This window comes from Boleophthalmus pectinirostris, unplaced genomic scaffold (genome assembly GCF_026225935.1).
Source record: "Boleophthalmus pectinirostris isolate CB_2022bp ecotype Guang Dong unplaced genomic scaffold, ASM2622593v1 HiC_scaffold_2, whole genome shotgun sequence".
In the NCBI taxonomy this organism is placed as follows: Eukaryota; Metazoa; Chordata; class Actinopteri; order Gobiiformes; family Gobiidae; genus Boleophthalmus; species Boleophthalmus pectinirostris.
The window spans coordinates 4,155,634-4,181,322 of record NW_026571152.1 but is presented as its reverse complement, the minus strand read 5'-3'; the positions used below and the strand labels follow the sequence as shown (position 1 = coordinate 4,181,322).

At 38.3% G+C, this 25,689-nt stretch overlaps 2 protein-coding genes across 2 annotated transcripts; one reads left to right on the top strand and one right to left on the bottom strand.

Moving 5' to 3' along the window:
* Positions 1-3,536: 3,536 nt before the first annotated feature.
* szl (sizzled) lies at positions 3,537-7,286 on the top strand. Its single transcript, XM_020925349.2, has 4 exons — positions 3,537-3,811; positions 4,144-4,310; positions 5,633-5,725; positions 6,976-7,286. The coding sequence occupies exons 1-4, from the start codon at positions 3,537-3,539 to the stop codon at positions 7,284-7,286; spliced, it is 846 nt and encodes a 281-aa protein (XP_020781008.1).
* A 9,954-nt stretch (positions 7,287-17,240) lies between these two features.
* Positions 17,241-21,602, bottom strand: dbx2 (developing brain homeobox 2). The gene is made up of 4 exons (XM_055155367.1): positions 21,359-21,602; positions 20,067-20,156; positions 18,222-18,406; positions 17,241-18,016 (listed from the first exon to the last, which is right to left on the bottom strand). The coding sequence occupies exons 1-4, from the start codon at positions 21,600-21,602 to the stop codon at positions 17,849-17,851; spliced, it is 687 nt and encodes a 228-aa protein (XP_055011342.1). The 3' UTR covers positions 17,241-17,848.
* Positions 21,603-25,689: the final 4,087 nt, after the last annotated feature.

Below are 25,689 nucleotides of genomic sequence, written 5' to 3'. Positions count from 1 at the left end.
ACTTTACTTGTTCTTTTTTGCCTACCCTACTTATCAACAACTTTTTAACAATTATTTGTAGTTTGCTGTCAGTGTGCTCCAACCCTGCAGTCCTGGAAGCTGTTATGATCCTGGTTTGAGTTATCAGTTTCAGAACTGATCTTGCCCTCTTTTTGTAATGGTCGTCTATCATTTAGTGCTGGTATATTTGATGCTACTTGGATTCAGTTTTATTCTTCTTTTTGCTCCACAAATGTGTGATGTCCTTGTGTCTGTGCACCTCGGTGTGGCTGCGTCTGCTTCAGCCTCAGCCCTGGCGGAGACTGGATGTGACAATTGAGTGCTACTGTCAGTCTGCACAGGGCCTGTCAGTCCCAGTGGAGCCCCCCAGGAAGAGGGACACCAGAGAGATGGAGAGGAGGGGGAGGCAGGCAAATGGGCTCAGGCTCCTGTCGTATGCAGGCAGCAGACAGTCTTCAGTGCAGGATGCTACAGACAGCCAGGCCCCTCCAGGTCTCTCTTCACTTTGAAGTATCAGTCAGGTGATTTGATTCAGCCTCGGGAAGCTATAATCAATCACATTTGGATTTAATATATTATATATATATATATATATATATATATACACACACATATATGTATATATATATATATAATATATATGTTTTAAGAAGTTGAGATGATTCTATTGCTTTTCTATTTCATTCATTTGACCTTCTCCTCCTTCTCCAAACCCTTCAGTTTACCTCCTTTGTTCTGCAACCTCACTATTTTTAATCATCTAAAAATAAAGCAAATAATATTCTACTGTAAACATACAGACTGATTAAGTACACATGAAGGTAGAAGGAGGAAGGAATCAGGACGTTTTGGGTTTTTTTTCCCATCTAGTTGACACCTAATCAAGTCTTCCAATTATTTTTGTTATAATTTCTTTCAAAGTTTTTCTCTATAAAATGTTTTTTCTAATTATATTTTAGTCACTTTACCATCCAAGTCTTGTCAGGTGTCTAACCTACGTGCTGTATTCACTTGAAGTGGAGGCAGGCCACACTCAGGAGGACAGACTTGGTGTCTACTCTTGAGCCATTAGCCCGAACAACAGTCCCCCGCTGAGCTCCTGGCAGGGGCCCTGTGTTAAATGTCGGGGCCCATTGTTCTCCCAAATTGGTGTGTGAGTCTAATTGCCCAGTTAGTCCCCTCTGATGGTCTGCACTCGTCTACCTGAATAAGAGGCATCAGACCAGGCTGTGAAAGTTTGTGTTAGCTGGAGGAGGCTGCAGACGGGAGCGATGCAGAGGCCAGACCCCAGACCCCAGTCTCCAGTCCAGGAGAGGCACCTTGTCCATGGGAGAAAGTCCTGAAAGACCCCCAGGCGTTTAATCCAGATACACATCTCTACAAGGAGACAGACAAATGAGATGGGGCTCTAATGTGGCTCTTTTGTTACTTCAGAGACTTGATGTTTTGGGACAAACGGGGAACTAACAGAGCAGTCTGCTGCACTGGTCTGCAGCTTTGAAGATCATCTGGAGCAGATCTACAATCTGCATCACTGCCCAAATGCTAAGAAAACATAGAAACAGAAAAGATGTTTTGAACTTTAATTTGAGCACTGCTGGTTTCTATAAATGTGTCAGGAATAACTGTGGTCATTAAAAAATGGAGAAGTATCCTAATTAAATCAAATCTAGTACACCACAAAACTGGGTATGAAAGAAACACTAGATAATGTCTTATTTGAAGTACCCTCTATATGTGCATTGAAAAACTAATGGGTAATAAAACAAAAGGTTTTATAGTTAACCAGAAGTTTACTAGAACTGAGACTGAGCCACAACTGCTCTTTATTTAGAAACAAAAGTGCAAAATCTATAGCGACAAATTGTTCTAACTATATACAGTTAGATTTGTCTTTATCAGTCTAAATCTAAAATATTGCACTTTTTTGTTACTCCGTTTGTTCATGAGTTGTGTAGACAGACTGGCAGTCTCCATCGCTGGATTACAAGTGTCCCTGGATTCTAATTGACAGCTCTCATTAGCAAAGCCCTGTCTCCTGCCTCAGCAGCTTTGATCTAAACATCTCACTTAATCCATCTATTCTTTTGATTTAACAACTACAAACAAATCTACAGTTTCAGCCAAACACTTTATGTACTTTTTAAATATTTTAGATATACTTACTAAATATAGATATACTAAATTAGATATACTTAGATACAAGATTTACTTTTTAAATATTTTTAAATATAAGATGATGTATTAGTCATCCATAACCTTAACTTCTGGTAGTCTTACCTTGTGCATGTATTACCCCTTTCCCATTTTCTTCTAAACACTACTTGAACAGAATTTACATTTTGTTCCTAGACAAGTTGGACAAACACTATTTTATTAAACTTTTACCTAAATATCAACGAGACCTATGTCTTACCTTTTAACTGTATCTTTTTATAGACTTTTTTCCCTCTCAACTATTTATGGAATGTGCTTTTTAAAATCAACACTAGATACACATTTAAACCTTGTATTGGCTACACCAAACACGTCAAACTCAGGCCCTGTGGCCAAATTTGGCCTGCAGTGTATTTATATTTGGCCTGCGAGCTCATATCAAAGATGTATGAGTGCTGGCCCGCCGGCTGCTGCGCCAGTATGGCTCATGCACCACTAATACTACTACTACTACTAATACTACTACTTTGATAAACTTGTATCTAAGAAGAGAGTATTCAACTATTTGTATCTGCACTGGAACCATGTGCATCAGAGTAAATCACAGTTTAGCAAACTGAGCTTGGAGATATGTTTAATTCATGATTTTTGACTGTTCATAGTTGAAGTTATTATTTTGACTAGTTGTTGGTTTGTGATAAAAAATATATATAAATAAAAGCTCCAGATAGGCTATCGAAACATTTTTTATTTAAAATATTATTTTATATTATACTTAATGTTTAAGCAAAACTGTTATTAAACATTTGTTTTAATAAGAAAAGGTTTAACCTTACATATTTCAAAAGAAGAGAAAACATGCAGATGTTGTTGAAATCTTTCAGTAAATATTTAGTTTATCCTACGACTTAGTCCCAGTTTTTCATTTTGGCCTCTGTGAATTTGAGTTTGACACTCCTGGGCTAAACCCTTCACTAACAATAAATGCCATTTTTTAGCCCAAATCCCCATTTTGGCCAACCTACCAAATATTCATGACATGTATATTAATTCATATTGACTTTTGACCTAACTGTCTCTAACCATGCAGTAGCTTAACTTCATGCATCTCATGACCCCCTCCCTCCCACTCCCCTCACCTCATCTGCGTGACCCCCCCCCGTGTCTCCAGTCATTACCAAAACAAGCTATTGTCTCCAATCCATCGTCTGTGCTGCGTCTTTGATAGGTACTTGATAACAGACACACTGACTGATTGGGCTGGCTTTGCAACCTGTATATAAAGGACACATCCATATCCACTTATTCAGTCAAGTTCTGCACTGGCTACAAGTGACACTACTACTACCATTACTACTACTACTACTACTACTACTAATATGGCTATCCTGGTTGTCTTTTTCGCCTTGCTTTGCCCTGCCGTGGCTTTCGATTTTGGACAGTCCACTCGCTGCGTTGCCATACCAAACCAGATGAAAGTGTGTAAGGATGTTGGGTACTCAGAGATGCGTTTACCCAATTTCCTGGGACACAGTAATTTGGAGAGTGAAGTTGTGCCTCGTTCTGAAGACTGGAGGCCTCTTCTGCAAACAGGATGCCATCCACAGGCCCAAGCCTTCCTCTGCTCGCTCATCGCTCCTGTCTGCCTTGACACGTAAGTACATTTGTGCCATGTTTGCTTTTACAAGTTTTTTAGGGTTTTTTTTTACAGTGGATTTAAAAAGTTGTGATCAAATTAAGTATGAGATGAACACTGAGGATTGTAGGTGTAGTGTGTTGTGTATTTAATTCAGCAGATCAACACATAATTATAAAAACATGCCGTTGTAAAGATTTTCACAAGTGGTAATTGAGAAAATCTAACGAAAATGTTGTCCAGTTCACAGAATCTCGTGAACAGCTCGAAGTGTAGTAAAATACATTAACCGTAGTATAGAAATGCTCACTGCCTACCTTGTTTAAATTTGAATATATTTTCTTGTGCAGGTTCATCCAGCCGTGCCGCAGCCTGTGTGTGGCGGTGAGGGACAGCTGTGCCCCGGCGCTCTCCTGTCAGGGGCACTCGTGGCCTGAAGCTCTCGACTGTGACCGATTTCCTGATGAAGACGATATGTGTCTCTCTCCACATGCCAAATTCAGCCACTACGCCAAAGGTACTTGGAATACTACTTCTATCACGCTTATTACTCTAGTTACTATTGCTTCTACTACTATCCATGGGTTTCAGACTGATCATAGACAGTGTTGGGAAGGTGACTTTTAAAATGGATTCCCCTACAGATTACAGATTACATACCCCAAAATGTAGTTTGTAATGTAATCCATTAAGTTACTTAAAGTGAGTAACGTAATCTGAATACTTTGGATTACTTGGTTTGCTGGAGAGAAGCAAAGACGAGGATATCGTAACATAAGATGTTTTGTCTGCTAAAAGAAAAAAAGTCCAGACTTTACTGAACCAAATTAAAAATATTATATAGAAGACGAGGAGACACGTCCACACAGCAGGATTTAGTCCTGTTAAATCCTGTTTAAGATGTAGTTTAGACCTGGTTTTAGTCCTGGTTTAATCTTGGTTTAAACCAGATTTTAGACCTGGTTTTTAGACCAGGTTTAGACCAGGTTTTAGACCTGGTTCAGACCTGGTTTGGACCTGGGTTTAGACCTGGTTTAGACCTGGTTTAGTGTCCGGCAATGAGTGGAATTCCAAAAAAAAAAAGTGAAATGTGAAAAAAAGTGAAAACAGGAAAATACCTCCATTTATTTCAACCAAGTAACTGTAATTTAATTACCACTCACTTAAACATTAACTGTGACTGAATACAGTTACTCATAATTTGTACTCTGATTACATAACTCAAGTACATGTAATCTGTTACTCCCCAACACTGATGATAGATTAGTATTGTTACCATGGCAATTCATTCAATACCATATTTGTGGAATGGTAGAAACTCTCATGTGCTGCTTCTAATATTTCTACTACGCCCTAAAAACTATTATCACATACTACTACTACTACTACAACTCTTACTATCATTACTACTTTAATTACAGTGTATTACATAATTATACAAATGCTACAACTAGTATGAATAAGTGTGTTTAGGTACAGTTATTTTCAATGTAGTGCCCTGAAAATTAAAATGCAATATTTCTGTTATAAAATTCTTAAGACTCATGTTTCATTTAAATGGCTCAAATTATTTTAATTTGATATAAATACATACTTCATTGATAATATTCTTTAGTCTATCATTTCATTGTACCTATATAATTACGGGGTCTTTACTTTACTGTTGCTTTAAGAATGTGAGACTCAAAGACTTATGGGAAAAGCACATTGTAAACAAAATATACTTGTTAACACACGAACCGAAATCTAAAATTAAAAATTGCCCAAAAGCTAAAATGAGCGCGAGTCTTGTTGTTTATTTCGGGGTTGCAACATCAACAATTTTATTTCATTTTTCAGACTTGCCGAAACCTGCCTGCCAAAACTGCCCGTCAGTGGAACATTCTCCTGCCATGAAAACTGTCCTGGACTCTTTCTGTCACAATGATTTTGGTGAGTACATGTACTGAGACTACTGCAACTAACAACACTACACTTTCTAACTACTACTATTATTATATAGTATTGTTTCATTCTATTACTGTATAATATGATGGCGGCTATGATCAGTGTTGGGAAGGTGACTTTTAAAATGTATTCCCCTACAGATTACAGATTACATACCCCAAAATGTAGTTTGTAACATAATACAGTAAGTTACTTAAGGTGAGTAACGTAATCTGAATACTTTGGATTACTTGATTTTCTGTAGAGAAGCAAAGACTCGGATATTGTAACATAAGATGTTCTGTCTGATAAAAGAAAATAAAAAGCCCAGACTTTATTTAACCGTATTAAAAATATAATTGATAGAAGAGGAGGAGACAGGGTCCACACAACGTGGTTTAGATCTGGTTTAGACCTGGTTTAGTCCTGGTTTAGATCTGGTTTAGTCCTGGTTTAGATCTGGTATAGACCTGGTTTATTCCTGGGTTAGTCCTGGTTTAGATCTGGTTTAGTCCTGGTTTAGATCTGGTATAGACCTGGTTTATTCCTGGGTTAGTCCTGGTTTAGACTTAGTTTATTCCTTGTTTAGATCTGGTTTAGTCCTGGTTTAGTCCTGGTTTAGATCTGGTTTAGTCCTGGTTTAGATCTGGTTTAGTCCTGGTTTAGACCTGGTTTAGTCCTGGTTTAGTCCTGGTTTAGTCCTGGTTTAATCCTGGTTTTAGTCCTAGTTTAGTCCTGGTTTAGTCCTGGTTTAGATCTGGTTTAGTCCTAGTTTAGACCTGGTTTAGACCTGGTTTAGTCCTGGTTTAGATCTGGTTTAGTCCTGGTTTAGTCCTAGTTTAGACCTGGTTTAGACCTGAACTGAATACAGTTACTCATAATTTGTACTCTGATTACGTAACTCCAGTACATGTAATCTGTTACTCCCCAACACTGGCTATGATATTTATTCTTTCATAGATGACTGCATCTGGGAGGGCATCTGACATAAAATTCATGTAAAGATAATGCAAAATGAATTCACTATATTACTACTTCTATGCTGTTGCTACTGTCAAATCAATTCATGCTTTTCAGTTTCCTTTAAAAAGATATAATATTTACTCTGGAATCGTTTTGGATACTGAGCAACTTTATCATTCAGAACTCATGGATAAGTCAATTATTGCAAAGTATTTGAAGTATTTGGAAGCAAATCACAAACCACAGTTAAACAAAACAATGTCTAATCTCACCATATGTCTTTCTCTCCACAGCTGTTACTGCCAAAATCCACCGCCGCCGCACCCCAACAGGAGCGCCCGAGTTCGAGATCGAGGGCCGCGTCGAGTTTATCCACCAGGGCCCTCTGCTTCCCTATGACACCCAGCACCTCCTGCAACAGTGGCTCCTCATCAACCTGAAATGTGCCCACGGCCTGGTCCGACCCGGGCGCTCCCAGCTCTACGTCCTCACCGGGGCGGTCCAGTCCGACGGGACTCTCGGCCTCAACAGCGTCTTCCCCTGGCACAAAAAAGACATGAACATCGCTGTCGCCACCCGCAAATGGAAACATCACCGGTGTTAACGGACTTTGAGCGAACACAGTTGAATGGTTGAGCTGTGCTTGCAGATGGTTGACGGTGGTGTGGGCGTTGGAGCTGGACTCTAATGGAAAAGTCAACTGCCATATTCTTGATCTCAGCACGCAGGGAAAGGAATGCACTCAAACTTGTAAAAAGCGTTGGAAAAATGTAAATTGTGAATATTTTATGAGATATTGATTATTTATATTATTGTATATACTTGTGTGTGTTGTTTACAATAAATAATCTTTAAAATATACTTATTTTCCAGTATTCTTCTTTATGTATTGGAATTTTTTCCCCCTAACGAAAGAAGCAGTGAATCAGTGATGGATTGTCGAATTATCGATATATCGTATCGTTTAATGTGATGATACAGTATCGATATCGTGGGCTGCTGTATCGATATATCACCAAGAGTATTTTTAGGTGTGTTTTACTAAATTATTTTGTTACAGAGCTACAGTTTTGTTGCTTGTGGAGTGAAACTCATTTATGCAACACATTTGACATTTTTACTGTTTTGAGGATTAAAATATTTGTGTTTCATATGAACTTTGCACAAAAAGTGGTTTAACAAAGACTTTTAGTATCACAGCCATGATTTAGCCTTTATTTTTTATTGAACCGTATCAAATCGATTTGAAATGTTTCATATCGAATCGAAAGTGCAGTGTATCGAGACATGTATCGTATCGTGGCCTGTGTATCGAGGTATGTATCGTATCGGCAACTTCTTAATGATACCCAGCCCTAGAACATAATGAAGTGAAAGTAGTAAAGTACTGTTCTTACGTAAGTACATTTTAAAGTAGAGGCTTTTTATTTTTTACTCCATGACATTTTTGAACAGGACTGAAAAGTAAAAGTATTTGTATTGTTTTTGACCTGCTCGAAAGGCTGAGGGGTTTTAAACCAGTTCTTAATCTGAGCAACCAAAATGATTCACATAAAAACAGCTTGGGAAAAATAACAAATTAAAAAATTACTTCTGTTGAACAAAATTCAACACAAATTTTTATCAAAATGAAAATATTTGAAACCTTATAAGACCTCAGAATCTGTATGAAATACTCTTCAAGTACATTAATACTAAGTAGATTTTTTCATGTGATACTTGGGTTTTTTGTTGTTGTTGTTTTTTTTTTGCTCTAGTATCTGTACTTTTATTTAAGTAACAAATCAGAGTACTTTTTCCACCACTGATAGTCACAGGTCCTGTTTACTGCCCTAGTGCTACTGAAACGATCACAACTATTTCAAAAAAAAAAAGAAAAAAGGAATGACTTGCTTAAACGGTCCAAGTGTCATTTACAATTTATACACAGACTAAACCAAAACATGTCAGGTTTAGGATGATCGAAAATATATATTAAAACTCATTTTACATGATTAGTTTTGATTATATGTACATTTCTGTCAAACAGAGAACTTGCATGGATATACTCTATTTAGATTTTGGGGGTTATGGATTTTCTACTTTTTTAGTTTTCATTTTTTTGCATCATACTCATGTTGTCTGGGTCTAAAACATTAACAAACATGGCTCCCTAATGAAGAAAAGTGCCCTACAGAGAAAGCCTCATCAAAGTCTTACAAATGAGTGTATTTACAAAGGCCAGGCTTTTGTATGGGCCGTATAAGTGGAGCTAATGAGAAGACGAATCACCCACTTTGCATCTCAATAAGAGTTTTCATGGCACGCCAGGAGACATTCACAGACACTCTGTGAATATTCACTCTGCTCCTGTCCACATAAATGCACTTTAAATTTAACTGTTGATGCATGAGCCACAATATTTTTGCATTTTGTTTTATCATTGGACAGATGTTTGAACAAAGGTGAAACAAGTAGGCCACATATTTATGTCAATTTTACTTTGTTGTTTCTAATTGTGCTTTGTCACTACAGTGGAGTTTGAGGCCTGTTAGTGCTGCAAGATGAACTGCAGTCAAATCAGATTTTAAATGGTCACAGTGACTAAATATTCTGTCCTGTTATCATGTTCTCTAAAAGTGTCTAATCCTGTAGTTTAGACCTCAACAATGAAATGCACTGGATTCTTGGTTTAGTAATTCACATTTCAGTCTTCACTCAAATGTTAATGGACATAAAATGTGCACTTTGAACACAATTATGTTATTAAAACACATTGGAAATGTAATTGAAATTGCATTTTTACACTGATGCCGCTCCTGTCTGTTCTTCCACTGTGACCTCAGGCCATGTTAGGACTCTTGCTGGCATTTCTACCAATCTACAGTTTCCAGTAGTGAGTACTTTGGGAAGTATTTAGACTTGTGTGATTATTTTGATTACTGCTGAATGAGTAAGTATATATAGTAAAACAATGCCATTCAAAAATAGAACAAAGACAAATTTGTCATGGTTGAAAACCATTTTGCTTCTGATTCTGCTCTAAAAGGTATTTAAAATCACACCTCTTAACAATAAACACATATTTATATACACGTTTGAGGAATAAGGTGACCTCACAGCTGAAAGCAGCTAAAGCTTTTTTTTTTCTTTTCTTGGAAATAATAAAAAAATAAATAAAAAGGCAAGGAGTAATAATCCATTTCTGTGGAAAAATATAGTAAAACTTTCTGATAAGACTCAATCAGCAAAAGAGAATATAAAGTAAAACAAGGAAAGGATCAACATGATCATGTGATTATTGCAGAGCATTTAATACATTTAATGATTACGTTTTAAATTCTGTCTTAGAATTGAGTAAAAATAAATAAAAAACAAAGAACATCCTTATCAAATGATAACATGCACTGAACGTTCTTAAGTGGCCAGTGAAGCAAACTAAGAAAAACCTGGAGGAAAACTGCTCTAGGCCAATGGGCATTCTCTTCTAAACCTACCAGACTGGAACAAACTACCAACACATTTGGAACCAAGCAAAGACTTCAAACAGTTTAGAGCTGAATTAAGAACAGAAGTGCCAACATTAAGTGGAAACTAATGTAGGAAAAACAACTTATGACAATGAAATGAAACCTGATTAAAGGCACAGAGGGACAGAGATCTGTCATGTCCTTGTACTTTTTAGAACTATTTGTATAAAGACTGCATTGTTTTATGTTATGTGTGTATTCTATGCTTTGTAAATCTCAGGGACTCTGGAACATGTTTGGTCCAAAGCATCTCTTCAATATTTCTTTGATTAATGCTCCGGTACATGATCCCTGTAAAACAAAATAAATAATTAAAAAAGGAAGGAACGTCAAAAATGTCCTTTAGCATGAAAATCCACCATGTCTGTCACAGACAGTAGTTAAAACAACTTTCCAAAGTAAAATAGGGTTTGGTAGAACGACCAAATAAACTACTGGGTGAATACAAATAAATACATGGAACACTCTAGAGTCCCAAAACACTGGACACAACACTAAGTTTAGTATTTAGTATTCATTTCAAATGAGGTTCACTAATAATCTTGAGCTCTTTTTCAGTACTGCGTCTTATAAATGATGCTGTTATTTATTTTATGCTATTATGATTTATTGTTCTAAAAATATGTAAAGCATCTATGTCAACTTCATCTCCAGTTTATTTTATATGAACTATATGTAATATTCAAATGTATTAATGTATACGTAGTAATTGTTTATATAGTAGTAGTAGCAGTAGTAGTAGTAAAAATCAGTAGAAACAGTATTATTTGAGTTCATAGTTTCTCAGTAGAAACATCTCCACGGAGACAAGCAGCTGACAGACGTTCTGATGACATAAGTGCTAGTTTTTGGGGGTTTCTTCCTGAGTTTGAATGTATTGTTTTCATTCCATCATGACTTATTGACTGAGGTGATTCTTGGGCTGTGGGACCACCCGCTTTCTCAGCTTCACTGGAGCATGTCCCAGGAACAGATCAAGGATTCAAACCAGGTCTGGTCCAACAAAGCCCTGGAGATCCAAGACGTGCAGGAAGTCGTGTTCCAAGTGGAAGTAAAAGTAAGGTTATATTTTAAATAAATACTATAGGTGTACTTATTTTGTGCACAAAAAGGCACCTAAACTTGCTCTGTACGGAGATATGGGCTGGAACCATGTGAAGTGAGACACATTTGTGATATGGTGCGGTTATGGAATAGGTTGGTTAATATCCAGTGTTGGGGAGTAATAGATTACATGTACCGGAGTTACGTAATCAGAGTACAAATTATGAGTATTCAGTTACAGTTACTGTTTCAGTGAGTGGTAATTGGATTACAGTTACTTTGTTGAAATAAATGGATTACATGGCGGTATTTTCCTGTTTTCACATTTTGGGCTAAACTAGAACTAACCTAGAACTAAACTGGGACTAAAATCAGGACTAAACCAGGACTAAACCAGGACTAAATCAGGTGTAAACCAGGTCTAAAACCAGGACTAAAACCAGGTCTAAACCAGGACTAAACCAGGACTAAACCAGGACTAAACCAGAACTAAACCAGGACTAAGCTGGAACTAAACCAGGACTAAAACCAGCACTAAACCAGGTCTAAACCAGAACTAAACTAGGACTAAAATCAAGACTAAACCAGGATTAAACCAGGACTATACCAGGACTTAATCAGGTGTAAACCAGGACTAAAACCAGGTCTAAACTAGGACTAAACTAATACAATATGACACTAACAGTAGGTGGACATAATTGTGATTTCATATAAAAATAACTTCTTTATCAATAATATTTTTTTATATGGTCAAGTAAAGACTGAACAAACAAGAATTTTCACGATGTGGTTGTTACACTCATGTAGTTTTAAAAAACATGACAATATATATATATATTTTATATTTACTTATTAAATGACAAATGGTAATATACAAAACAAGTGAAAAAGCATGACAATATCAAGTAATCCAAAGTATTCAGATTACGTTACTCACTTTAAGTAATTTAATGGATTCCATTACAAACTACATTTTGGGGTATGTAATCTGTAATCTGTAGGGGAATACATTTTAAAAGTCCCCTTCCCAACACTGTTAATATGACAGACACAAGATTAACCGAACATGTGTTTAATTGGAGTCTGGTACAGAAATCGTCCTGGAGTAGAGAGATTGAGAACATTTTTGAGATTGCAGATCTCCGATTTATTTACAGAAATAAGTTCATCTGTAGTGCCAGACAAACGAGGAACATTTACTTTTTTTGTCATATATATTTTATTTTATTTTATTTTTTTTCCTATATTGTGGTCCTACGGCCACACAATACTGCCACAAGATGTACAAATATACAAATGCCACATTTAAACCCCCTCCTCCCCATTCCCAAACCCCGATTCACCCTCCTGACACCCACCCTTAACAGACACTGAGAAAAATTAAATAAATATAAAAATAAAATAAAAACATATATTATATGTTTAATATATAATAATAATAATAATAATAATAATAATAATAATAATAATAATAATAATAATAATAATAATACAATTAAGGAAAAAAAATTATAATAAACATAAAAAAATAATAAATTAAAATAATTATAAAATAAAAATACAATAGTAATAGTAATATTGACCAAAAAATAATAATAAAAATAAAGTTACGATAATTACATTAATAATGATGCAATCGAAATATATACAAATTACATACATGCACATACATACACATAAACGCACACACATTCAAGCACACACCCATAACAAATGCATTCAAAAAAATTAAAAAAAATAAAAATTACATATTTAAGTATATGTGTACAAGTGTCCACATTTACATTTACTTTGATAAACATAAACAAAAGTGGCACAATGCAATTTTATGTAAACCAAAATTAAGAACATATATCTTAATTAAATTAATTAATTTTGGACCTGAACCATATGTCACCCTGAACCTGAGCAGAGGTCAGAGGTCAGTATGTGCCCAGTTGAGGTGTGGGACTCTGCCTCTGGCCTTGGAGACGGGACGATTCCACTCAGTCCCAGAGGAGGAGCACATGTGTCTGTGCGACTTAAAGGATTTTCTGTTTTACTGTCCTTTGTATCATGAGCTGATCTGTCAGTTGTGTCTAATGTGTTTTACTGTTGGTTTGTTGTGTCTGATGAGGAGAGACTGAAGTACTTGTTTAAATGTAATGTTTTCAAGTTGGCTCAGTTTGTGTTGAAAGCCTGGCACCTCTGTAAGAGGACACTTTATGTTTGATGTGTGATTTGTCTGCTTATTGTTTTATGTGTCTTATAAGTACGGAAGCTGAGAGGGGTGACAACAAACGCAAGCACCGTAACAAATACAAATGCGACAACACAACAAAAAGCCACAATACATAAAAAAAAAAAAAAACACACAACACACCAAAAAAAAGCCACCACAGAAATGACCGTGGGACTCTTATTTTAATGCAAACGCAACATCAAATACAAACATTAATAAGCCGCAACACATTAAAAAGCCGCAACACATTAAAAAGCCACAACGGAAGTGACCGCGGGACTCTATTTTCCGACGGACCGATCAAGCGCCAAGTGAAGAAGAAGAACTACAACGTGAAAAGTAAAGGAACGGAGAAGTTGAAAATGTAAGTAAAAGTAATTTATTGTTTTATCATTATTTGTTTCATGTTGTAGTTCTTCTTCTTCACTTGCTGCTTGATCGGTCCGTCGGAAAATAGAGTCCCCGCGGTCATTTCCGTTGCGGCTTTTTTTGGTGTGTTGTGGCTTTTTGTTGTGTTGTCGCACTTGTATTTGTTGCGGCGTTTGCGTTTGTTGTGACCCCTCTTGGCTTCTGTATATAAGCCCATGCAGGCTGGGCACCAATTAAATGGTGTGTGACACTAAATAAGTACAATAAACTAAACTATAAACTAAAAAAAATATTTAGAACGTGTATGTTCAAATCTAAAATGTGTACCATTATGTGTTAACAATTCATTATTAACTTTCTTCATTCACTCCATACTTGGCTGCCAATCTGTACCACCGGCCTCCTCAGATCACCACCAATCACTCACACACAATCACACACCAAATTCATATTCTGCAAGGAGGGTGAAGTGTCTTGCTTAAGAACACAAAGAGAGAACTTTGCCCGAGCAAGAGTGACCTCTGACCTTCAGGTTGGTGAAGGAGCTCAAACCTTTGAGCCACTGTGTCTTGTATTTACTATGAACCAGTTTCACCACGGTCACTTCAGATGTATTAACAAAAAGAAAAGGAGTCAAAGGCTGTGTTCACACTGCAGCCTGAAGTGACCCAAATCTGATTTTTTGGCTTCTATGTGACCTGTACCTGGTCTTTTAATGACAGTCTGAACGACACAGATCCGATTTTTTCAAATGTGACCCAGGACACTTGGATATGTGCTCCTGAAACTGATACATATCTGATCTTTTGACATGTGACTTCAGTGTGAACAGCCAAAGTGCATTCATCCACCTACACGTTATCAACAAGCCACAAACGTCAGTATTCTGCTCTGAAGTAGGTGAAAACTGTCAATGAACTCCGTGTCACTGAAGCACATCTCCACTCACCACTCTTGGCTACGTCTCCACATCCACATGTTCCTTTCAACGGACGTCGCTGCCGCTGCCCCACAAAACACCACGACCAAAAACCTCGTCCTTCTCAATCTCCTCCTTAACTCTTTCCCCCATGAAGACGACATTTGACGACCCCCCTGTTTCCTTAATGACGACTTTTGACACCTCCGCTGTATCACTAAAGACGAGATTTGACGACCTTTAGAAATGGCTCGGTTTTTCACATTTAAACAGAGACTGTGATAGGTGGGGGCCACTACAACCCACACTAGACTGACCAATAGGATTCAAGGATATGTTTTCGCCGATTTTTTCCGAAGTTAATCGAAATAGTGAGGATTGTAGCTTCTGGAAAAAACACAACACGAAACACGAGCAATGGAAAGATCGCGCTGCGGCGCACAGTTTTAGAAATAATGAGGAGCGGACGTATTTTATGGATAAGTTTAGAGAAAGTGACTTTTATAGATTTCAAAGTGATGATGAGGGTGATTATAAAGTGGAAAACAGCGATAGCGACGGACTTACAGAGAGTGAATCTTTCGAAGATGAGAATGCCGCTGATGCGTCTGTATGGAGTCCTGCGATATCCGAACAAACTATCCGGGCTTTATATTCGATTATGAACCAAAATTGCCCTGAAATCACTCCACACCACATGGTGGAAGTCTGTTTTCTTTTATGCAATTATGCTCTGTGGGTAGCCCTAGTGACATATGTATTGGTTGTTCCTAGTAGGCGTCCAGGGGGGAAAGAGTTAAAACAAGTAAGTTGTTTATGTTCTGGCTCTGGTACAAGAGGAACTTTAAAATCTCCAGGTGCTCGATGCTGCATCCATGTTTGGACAACTTCCGTAAACACAGAGCACGCTCACTGCGGTTGACGTCATCGTGTCTCCAGTGCACATGCGGGACACTTTCGGGCCATTTAAAGTTCACACTGGAGTCACAGACAAGTCACATTTAATTGAAAATGTGAACGACCTCGCAAAAACATCGGATTTCACAAAAAAATCGGAATTGAGCATTAAGCCCTGCAGTCTGAACGTAGCCAAATAGAAGAAGAAAGAACCTTCCCTGCACCAAAGTGTTCTGAGTTCCACAGAGCAGAGCACACTGATTTTAAAGACATTGGATTTCTTACAGGACCAAAACTGCATCAGACTCAGACTTTGTGGAGGGAAAAAATAACAATAATGCAAAATTGTGAATATGCTACTTTTTACTGTACTTTTTTTAACCATACTTTTTTACTTTTGTCATCCAAAAATCCCCAAAATTAGGATTTGAAAGTGCTTCATAACAGTTATTTCAGTATGTCGATTGAACTGAAACAGAGCAAAGGATCATGGTCTATGTAGTTTTCACATTTTTTTTTGCTGTTTCTGCACCAAAACAATGATTTTAAGCAAAAAGGCTTGAGATTTGATATATTGTGACTGCCCCCGATATTATTGTGAGACTTTTGACGATACGATATCATGATATTTCGATTATTTACCCTTTTCTGTCCTGTTGTGTTACAGGGCAACCATGAGGACTTAAAAGTCTTACAAAGGTATTCAATTTCATGTTCCTAAGTTAAAGCTTTAAAAAGTCTTAAATTATATTGTCCAAGTCTAATTTTTTTCACAAAGGTCTTAAATTTCAATTGCCTATTTTTTGTAAACTCATCTGGGCTGCAGTGCGACGTTAAACTGAGGGAGGAAAAAAAAAAGCAACAACGTGAAATCACAAAACAAGAATGAATGTCTAATTTGGAGTATGCGCAAATATTTTTACTTGGGTACTTTTACACTTTTACTTAAGTAGATTTTTTCATGTGATATTTTTACTTTTACTTGAATATTTCTTTGCTCTCAATACTAACAGTACTTTGGTTTCTGTCGCCGGCAGCAGTGAATAAACCATCAGTAGAGCGGAGGAAGACGTTGGATGGATCATGGGGAAGTGCAGGTTTAATCCACAGTGGCTCTTAGATTCTAGATGCAGTATTGTAGTTGGTTGGTCATTATTAGAATTGGATCTGGTGTTTTTCACCCACAGAATGGGTGTGATGCTGGTCTTCATTTTCATTTAAGTGGTCTTAAAAACGTCTTAATATTTAGGGTAGTCAAACCTGGGGACACTCTGTATTAAGCCTATGGCCAAATAAATAAAAGTATATTTGTATATAGCGGTAACTTGCTATTGGTAATTAATAAAATGTCTGTTCTTATCTGAGTATATTCATTATTACTTATTAAGAATTCAAAATACACACAGCTGTTTTTGAAAAAAATCTTTATTTACAGATGATCTATATATAAAAGATCAGGAAAATATATGTACACAATATTCCAAAAGAAATATATAAGCTTCTGTTAAAAACACACATGTAAATGCTTTGATTACTTTTCCAATTCCAATTGAAGAAAGCCACTTTATCCATCAGAAGTGTGTGATAACTGCTCCTCCCTGACATGATGTATCAACATGAGCATAGAACAGACAGGTCATGTCACATCAACATTCTACTTTATGCTTTAAAACTCAGCTGCTAATTAACTAAGGTCAAATAATATTTTTTCATGTGAGCTTCAGAAAGAATGATTGTTGCAAGTCAAAATAGTTGAAGCCAGGACTTTAAAATGACACGTTTGTGGAGTCAATCCAAGATATTTTGTTGAAAATCATTGAATCTCCCATAGAGTTCATTTGGACTCTGTACTTGAGATTAAGACATGATCAGATTCTGCAGTGTGAACACAACCTCATGCTCTTGAACTCCTCACATTTTGATTGACTAAGCAATTATACTATGAAGTAACCACAACTGCAGCCACTTACAAGTCAAAACTAATTATGTTAGTCTTTAAGTAGCATTTACATTCACTTACCCAGTAATTATTTGGTAACACTTTATAATAACTACACTTGAATGACTTCATAATAAAGCATTTATTAAGAAGGTTTAGTAATGATCTTTCCTCCTAACTTTAACCCCGTCATGTAGTAGTCATTATAAAGCTTTACCAGTTCTTTTTTAATAGTATTTCACTTGACACAGCTGCCATCACAGATCCATCATGAATCCCTTTTCTCTGAATCAGATTTGTTGGATTTGGAGTTGTTTTTCTGAGATGGTTCTTGAGCTCGAGCCATGAGTTCATCCATTGGGGAGCGATTGCTGTGAGCCTCCTTCTCTTTACAGTTTCTCCATTTCATTCTACGATTCTGAAACCAAATCTTTACCTACGAAAAACAAAACATCATTTGCTTATTAGTTTCTAATTTTTATTTTGACAGTTTCACTAGTAAATTAAAGTAAAGCTTTAAAATGTAATCAATGAGTTAAAAAGTGCATGAAAATGTCACTACAAAATTGAAATAGCAGTTCCTAGCACCCAAATTACACCCATATCACAAAATGTTCCAGTATCGTGCGGTGCTTGAATACCTGTGATTCCTTGAGACTGAGGTTTGCTGCTAATTTGTTCCTGTCTGTTTTGCTGATGTATTTCTGTTTCCTAAAGGTTTTCTCCAGCTCTTTCCGCTGCTCCTCTGAAAATACCGCTCTTCGAAGTATCCCTCTGCGAGCTTTTGGGTTATTATCAGGAGCCCATGTTGGAAGATTCGTACTCTCTGAAAGGTAAAGAAAAACACTGTCACATGCTTTGAACTGTTAAGGACCGAACGTTTGTCAGTTGAAACTACATGAACTGTTGATGGAACAGTTTCCTCTTTGACTCAGAGATTATGTCTTGTCACACTTGAGCACACTCTTCCATTTGTTCAATTTAACAAACTCAGGGTGACTAAAGAGAATAGGAAGGCATTTGAATGGAGAAAAAAGGATTTGGTGAACTGTGAGGAGCAATCCCACGGTGCTTCACTCACAGGTGCATGCACAACAAAAGTCAAGAGGAACGATTTATCCAGTCTATTCAGTGTTGCCTTTTTAATCTGTACGACAAATGTGCACATAGACCACCTCTAGGAGCACATAACAGGTTTGGACATGCCTTTCACTTCTCTATTGGAGCTCAATGGTTTTGACTTAAAGAGCTGATTACCAGGTCATCCCTGGGCAACGTGTGTGTCTCCTCCAGTGGCCCCACCATAGAGCCCTGAGGAACCCCCACAAAAAGCCACTTCAATGGAAATGCCATTACTCGATGGTTCACTGGCCCAACACTAAATCTTTTCACTTGCAGGTATGAAGGCAGTTTGTATGCGAAGATGAGCTCGAATAAGTCTATAAAAGTCAATTGCATTGAATGCTTTATGTTGTAGTCAAGGGGTCCCCAATGGGCAGGAATGAGCGCTGAAGGCCAGCAGAAAGGAGGGGGAGTGGGCTAGCTGAGCTCTTTAGCCGCACAAAGGCTGGGGGATGTTCCTGTCCAGCCCTCACTGCTCTGAGATGGCCAGAGGTTTTGTGCCCATTGGAGTTCATTGCTGCAGTGAAAAATTGAGGTGAGGTCGCGTGTGGATGGTGGACTGAATGTGCCGATTGGTCACGGCCAGCGCTGGCATTGTTGTGTTGCCGGGCACTGTGGGAAAGTATCAGCCTACATGATGACTCCAGAGACCTTATCAAGAGGTGTTTATTCCATAACAGTTGATGAGAATCATTACAATTATGAGCTACAATGCATCGATGTCACATAAGTTTGTTATGTGAACATAAGTTTGTTTCTGCCGCCTCGGTTGTGCATTTCTATTTGTGATTTCATCATTGAAGAAATACATTATCTTTGGGCACTGATGCTGAATTCTGCTTTAGAATTTAGTCTCCACGTATCCATGGCTTTGACAAAATGGAGAGGGCCTTGGTGATGTTTTTGATTCTATATTTCTTTCATGTTGCTTTATACTTGATCATTTGTTGTTTTCCAGCATGTTTTTTGTAATGAGTTTACACACTACGTGTGTCTTGTGTTTATACACAGTAATGAAGACCTTTAACCTTCAAATTAAATTTGTTGTCTTAATTAAAACTGATTACATTTCTCACAGCAATTATAACCTTAATATGACACAAGACAAGATGTTTATTAGCTCTGCATATTTGCACTACTAAAGTGTGTATGTGCCAGTACAAAACCTGGGGCCCTGGGGGCTTCTAAAGGCCTGCAGCCCACCCCTCGGCTCGATCCCAAACAGCCGTGAATGCCCATGAATAGAGCTGTGCAGAGTTGAACGCAGAATTAGCTCTTTGGCATTGCATCAGTAATTAGCTGTGAAGAGCATGGGAGACCCTGCTGCTAGCGCTTAGAGAGGAGCTGAGGCAGAAAACACTCACTGGAGAAGACGGGAGGGGGGCTGGACCCACCGCAGAACGCCAGGAGGTACGGGTACTCCAGGCCCGGCACCAGCACACGGCTCAGCACACCTGCACAGACGAGCGGCACATGAGGAACAGACGGGTGGAGGAAGCCAGTGCAACACCCACTACACACTGCTGTTGTGTCCTTGGGCAAGACTTTGTCAACCTTGCCTGTTGTGAATGTGTTGATATAATGACTGGCTCTGCTGGTCTCATAGGCCATATACACATTATGACAGCCACACCTGTCTGTCTGCCCTGTGGGCAGCTGTGGCTACATCACAGTCATGCTTTTTGAGGAGACAGTGGCTTAGTGGTTAGAGCAGTGGTTCCCTTTCCCAAAGGTTGGAGGACTGATTTCTGCTTGAACCAAGTTCTGTCGTTGTGTCCATAGGCAAGACACTTGCGTAGCCACATTGCGCAGTATGAACATGGTGTGTGCGTTTGATTGGTGGAGATGGTGCAGATCAGCAGCCTCACTTCAGTCTCCTGTAGCTGTGGCTACAACACTAGCTTACATCACCGAGTGTGAAGTAAATAATGACACAGTACTTTGAGAGGCTTTGACAGGCCTGTAAAGTGTAAGGCTTTATTATTATTATTATTATTATTATTATTATTATTATTATTATTATTATTATTATTATTATGAGCAGTTGTAGTATCAAAACACATGTTGTATTAATTATTCTCTCCATACTTGAAGCTGGCGCTGCCAATCTGTGCCGCCACGATCACTGGAGAGCAGCACATTCATACTAAGGTAGGTGGGTAGTGTCTTGCCTAAGGACACAACAACACTACCCCACTCGAACCAGGGTTAGAACCACCTCAGCTGGTTGACAAAGACTTTAACAACTGTTGTGTGTCAGCCCATGCACTTTTATTCTGTTACACAGCGTGGTCATGGCGTCATGAACTAAACTTAAGTGCAATGAGAAAACAAAATAAACAAATGAAAATTTTAGTATTCTAAAATGATTTAGAATATTAAATATTATCTGAAGATGAATGTGTTGGAGTCAGGTCAGTTTGACAAAGTTTTGGTTTGAGTTGTAGGCAGTTGGCAAATTGTGCTCTCACTTGAATCACACTAGAATAATGTCTATTTTACATCATTCATATATTATAATAATATTATAATATATTTGTATCGATCTATCTCTATCTATCTATTTATACATATACACACACACAATTGTATACAAATTCAAGTTATTTTGTACAATGTATTTAACTGGTGAAGCTAGATTTAGTCTGAACTGTACCTGGGTGTTGCAGGACTTGCTCTGGACTGTGGCCTGGACTTTGATATCCTCCTCTGGACTCACAGCTCCAGCTTCGCCTGAGACCAGGAGCTCGCCTGGGCCCAGTGTCCTCTGTCCCCTGTCCCCCTGGCTGTGTCCCGGGTCTCTCTGCTCGGGGTGGAGAGGTTTGTGACTGCAGCAGGTTGTCGATGAGAAAGCACTTTCCGGAGCTGCCGAAGCCCGCTAATGGAGGAGGAGAGGCCATGCTCGTCCTGACGCAGCCCTGCACTAAGACCATGCTCCACTGTGACTAGAGGCGCTTTAATCCTGTGGGACTGACCAGGCCAACTTCATTAAACTCAGAGCAAAACAAAAGTTCACTGCTCCTCTTCCCTCGGCCGGCACTGGGCTACAGGCCGCGCTGTGATTGGCTGAGAGACCCTAATGTGCTCACAATTCAGATAAGGCTGGGGTCTATTGGAGTGGCAGAAGGTGGGTCTGGCTCATTCATTATGTCAACTAGCCTATTAAATGATAGACACCAGAGACAATGAACTGCTGGCCTAAGTTTCACATTCACAGAACAGTGGCTGCAGTAGTAAATAGTTCCCTCTCTCACTCAAAGCTCCATTGTGCCTCACAATCCCACTCTAGTTCATTTGCAATTGCCATTTGTGCCTTTTTAAAAGGCACTTCATTTGAATCTGCTATTCAAACATTTTATGAGCTTTTTACAATTTAGATTTATTGACATCATTGTAACAACAAACTTTTTTATGAAGCATTTATTTAAACCAAGTTTCTCACATAATTCTTCTAAAGGGTTTTTCCTGATATTTGTTCCCATAGATCTTAAATGATGTGGGTTAAAGTTGTACAGTCAGATGTGTGTGATGTGCCTCACAGCACACACTCAACTACAGCCCAAAGCTGAAACTCGAAACTGCAGCTTTGAACATTCATATCATGTCAGCCTAAGTCCTCAGCTGTGAGTCCTGTACTCTGAGTCCTGAGCTGTGAGTCCTGAGCTGTGAGTCCTGAGCTGTGAGTCCTGAGCTGTGAGTCCTGAGCTGTGAGTCCTGAGCTGTGAGTCCTGAGCTGTGAGTCCTGAGCTGTGAGTCCTGAGTGGGATGGGGGCCCTGAGGGGTGCAGCCCGCGCCTGCCCGAGCGTGTGCGTACCTCATGCTGAGCATGGAAATTGGCCCAGACAGCCGAGCCCATTGTGTCATGGCCAAAGAGCCAAAGGTTGCTTGTAATCAAATTTGAGGTTTTATTCGTTAGCTGGTGGAGAAGGCCCAGCGCTCTGTCACACTGTGACTGTTGCACTTTTGTGTAGTGATCATGTAGTGTGTTCACAGACGACCTGTCACAATAAAGCTGTTCACAGAGATCCATTCAGAAAAGACAACATGACAAATGCCTGTTTTAATAACATGCCTTTAGATAAAGTGAAGCCAATTATAAAACTGCTCCTTTATTTTATAAATACTGAAGCAGCTCATCCTTTGCTCCCACAGCCTCATAAACACCACTCCCAGATGACATTACATTTGCCTCCACATTTTAGCACTAAGGCTAAATCACTTATCCATGTCCAAACCTTTTAAAAGTGTCTGATCATTGAGCCTCTCCACTCCACTGAAACATGCAGATTCCTCAGAGGCAGGTGTAATTGGGCCTTTCTCAAACAGACTGAAGTTCATGTGAATTTATTTGATGTCCACCTCTTTTTGAAATGGAGGGAAAACTGGGTTCCTTCTTTGACTGTTCTCACAATGGAGCTGTTGAAAACCAGCCCTCTGTAGACCAGCAGAGAGCCCCTTTCTCTCCTTTTTAACCCCACTAAATCTCTTAAAAAGATAGCGCCCCATTGCCCATTGCAATTGATATTCCACCACTCGAACTTAATATTATGAATGGAGGGCCAGGCTCCATGAATCAGGCGGACAATGTGCTTAGCTTAGCAGCAAACTGGCCCTTTCTGTGCCGTGTCTGTCCCAGAGGAGGAAGTTTCTAATGTGAGAGCCACAATTGTGTGTCTATAGAGTTCTAATGAGCTTGTGCATGCAGAGTGAAAGGCCGGGCTCTATTCAAACGCACGGCTCAATGAGGCGCTTCATTATTGCACACATGGACAATAGAGCCGCGCCAATGGGGGTGTCCGCGCTCCCAGTCCATAAACCAGCCTCAGACAGATATGGCTTTTCTAATAGGGGCTAAACATGAGGCTAATGCTGTTATCTGACGCCAGGGTTGTGCAATTAATTGAATTTTAATCAAATAGAAAGCCAGTCATTTCAAACTGACACTGATCAGCCTGGGGGTTTTAATTGACAGGTACAGCTCATCCTCTGGTCAGGAAAAGCATGTGGAATCAGAATTTCTTTTCTTTCTTTTTTTTATTTTATTTATTTCGGTCACAGGTATATTTTGACATTAATTCACAGACAGTCATATTTAACACACACAGACCGAAAAGGTGCAGGCTGAAGCTTAATCTTATTCTGCCCTTTACCCTTTATTCCTTTGTCAGAGCTTCATCTTAACACCAGTTCATCTTCAAAAATACAGCAGGAGGAAACAAACTAATCAGTAACAGAACAACAAAGTACTACAGCACAAACTAAGTCTCATATTTCATGTATCTGTCCAGAGTTAAACATTTAAACTTCTTTATGAATTAGAATTAGAATTTACTTGTCATTTCAGTATAAAAAAAATACACAGACACAAAATACTGCGCTCAGGTCCAGGTCAACAGCAGCATAGATAATAATAAGAATAAATAGTTAAAATATTGTATGTCAAAAAACAGCCCCCACCCGCCCCCGTTTTCTAAAGTGCTTTCCAAGTCAGTGTGGTTTTGTAAGGAGCATTAGTGTCTGCGCTTTCTGACAGAACTGATCTGTCTCACGGCATCAGGATAAAAACGGCATCAGGATAAAAACTGTTCCGTAGTCTGGTGGTCCTGGCCTGTAGGTGGCGCAATCTTCTGCCTGGTGGAGTTCAGATTTTGGAAAATAATTTGGAATATATTTTGTGTTTAAATGTCTTGTTTATATTCAAACATAATACATTATTTTACACAGGAAAAAAAAAAAAAGATTAATATTTTTTGCCCACCTCTCTCTGATGGTGATGCTTTACCAAGTATGAAGTTGTAGTTTCCAATATTTCAGAAATGACTAAAGCCAAATATATGAATAATTTGTTTAAGCATTTTTTTTAATAATGTAAAATGGTAAATAATTAACAAACTTTTATCAAATATCAGAAAATTTCAATATATATTTTTTTTATTTTGGTAGTTGCATTTTATATTTGTTCCAATCTTTTATAAATGTCTGATCAACATGCACCTTCTCCATATGACCACAAGATGGCAGTAGGAGAATATGTCTGAAATAACACTGACAATTGAGTTTAACATTTCATAACCACAGTCAGTATCTAAGTTTAAAATCATTAATACAGTATTGCTTTTTTTTATATATATATATAATTTGAAGTTTTAAATATGTTCACATAACACATCACCACCATTTTACCTTTTTCCACTTGAGCGTCACGGCCCATTTAGAATCTCCCAACAGTTCTATTATCAATGCTGAAACTTCACTGCGCCATGTTAATAATTGATCTCAAATCCTGGCACACGTTTATTGGCTCTTCTGTTGTATTGGTTTGTCTGGACTGAGCAGCAGTTATGAATAATTAGTCTCCCATTTGAGCAGGGAGCGGCTGTCCTTGTCCTCGGAGTGAGCACTGTTCAGATGTGAGCTGGCACCGCTCCCTGTACTTTTGGCTCGGCAAATGCTTTAATCTTATTTGCCTCTTCTGGAAAGTAGTTACAATTTCTTGTCCAGACGTTGTGAAGTAATCAGTTATGTATTGAGAGGAGATGGTGAGGGGTTTTGCAGAGCTGTGGAGATACTGCTATAATCAGGGCAGCTGCGGGGTCTTAAAAGTCTTAAAAAGGTCTTACATTTCATGTTCTTAAATGAAGGCCTTAAAGTCTTAAATTATGTTGTCCAAGTCTTATTATTTTCTCAAAAGTCTTAAATTTCATTTGTCTATTTTTTTGTATATTCAACCGGGCTGTACTGCACGTTAAACGGAGGGAAAAAACACAACAACAAAAAAACAACAAAACAAAAAAAACACAATCAGAGATATCAACCTGGTCCCCATGAGGCGTCGGCAGTGTTGGGGAGTAACAGATTACATGTACCAGAGTTAAGTAATCAGAGTACAAATTATGAGTAGCTGTATTCAATTACAGTTACTGTTTCAGTGAGTGGTAATGGGATTACAGTTACTTTGTTGAAATAAATGGATTACACAGAGGGATT

What these genes read in the sequence shown, in the direction of transcription:
- szl (XM_020925349.2), top strand. Translation starts at nt 3,537, where the DNA reads ATGGCTATCCTGGTTGTCTTTTTCGCCTTGCTTTGCCCTGCCGTGGCT. An exon ending in GCTCCTGTCTGCCTTGACAC is followed by an intron (nt 3,812 to 4,143) that starts GTAAGTACATTT and finishes TTTCTTGTGCAG; the next exon opens with GTTCATCCAGCCGTGCCGCA. An exon ending in ATTCAGCCACTACGCCAAAG is followed by an intron (nt 4,311 to 5,632) that starts GTACTTGGAATA and finishes TTCATTTTTCAG; the next exon opens with ACTTGCCGAAACCTGCCTGC.
- dbx2 (XM_055155367.1), bottom strand. Translation starts at nt 21,602, where the DNA reads ATGGCCTCTCCTCCTCCATTAGCGGGCTTCGGCAGCTCCGGAAAGTGC. An exon ending in GCAAGTCCTGCAACACCCAG is followed by an intron (nt 20,157 to 21,358) that starts GTACAGTTCAGA and finishes TCGTCTGTGCAG; the next exon opens with GTGTGCTGAGCCGTGTGCTG. An exon ending in TCAGTCTCAAGGAATCACAG is followed by an intron (nt 18,017 to 18,221) that starts GTATTCAAGCAC and finishes TGTTTTTCGTAG; the next exon opens with GTAAAGATTTGGTTTCAGAA.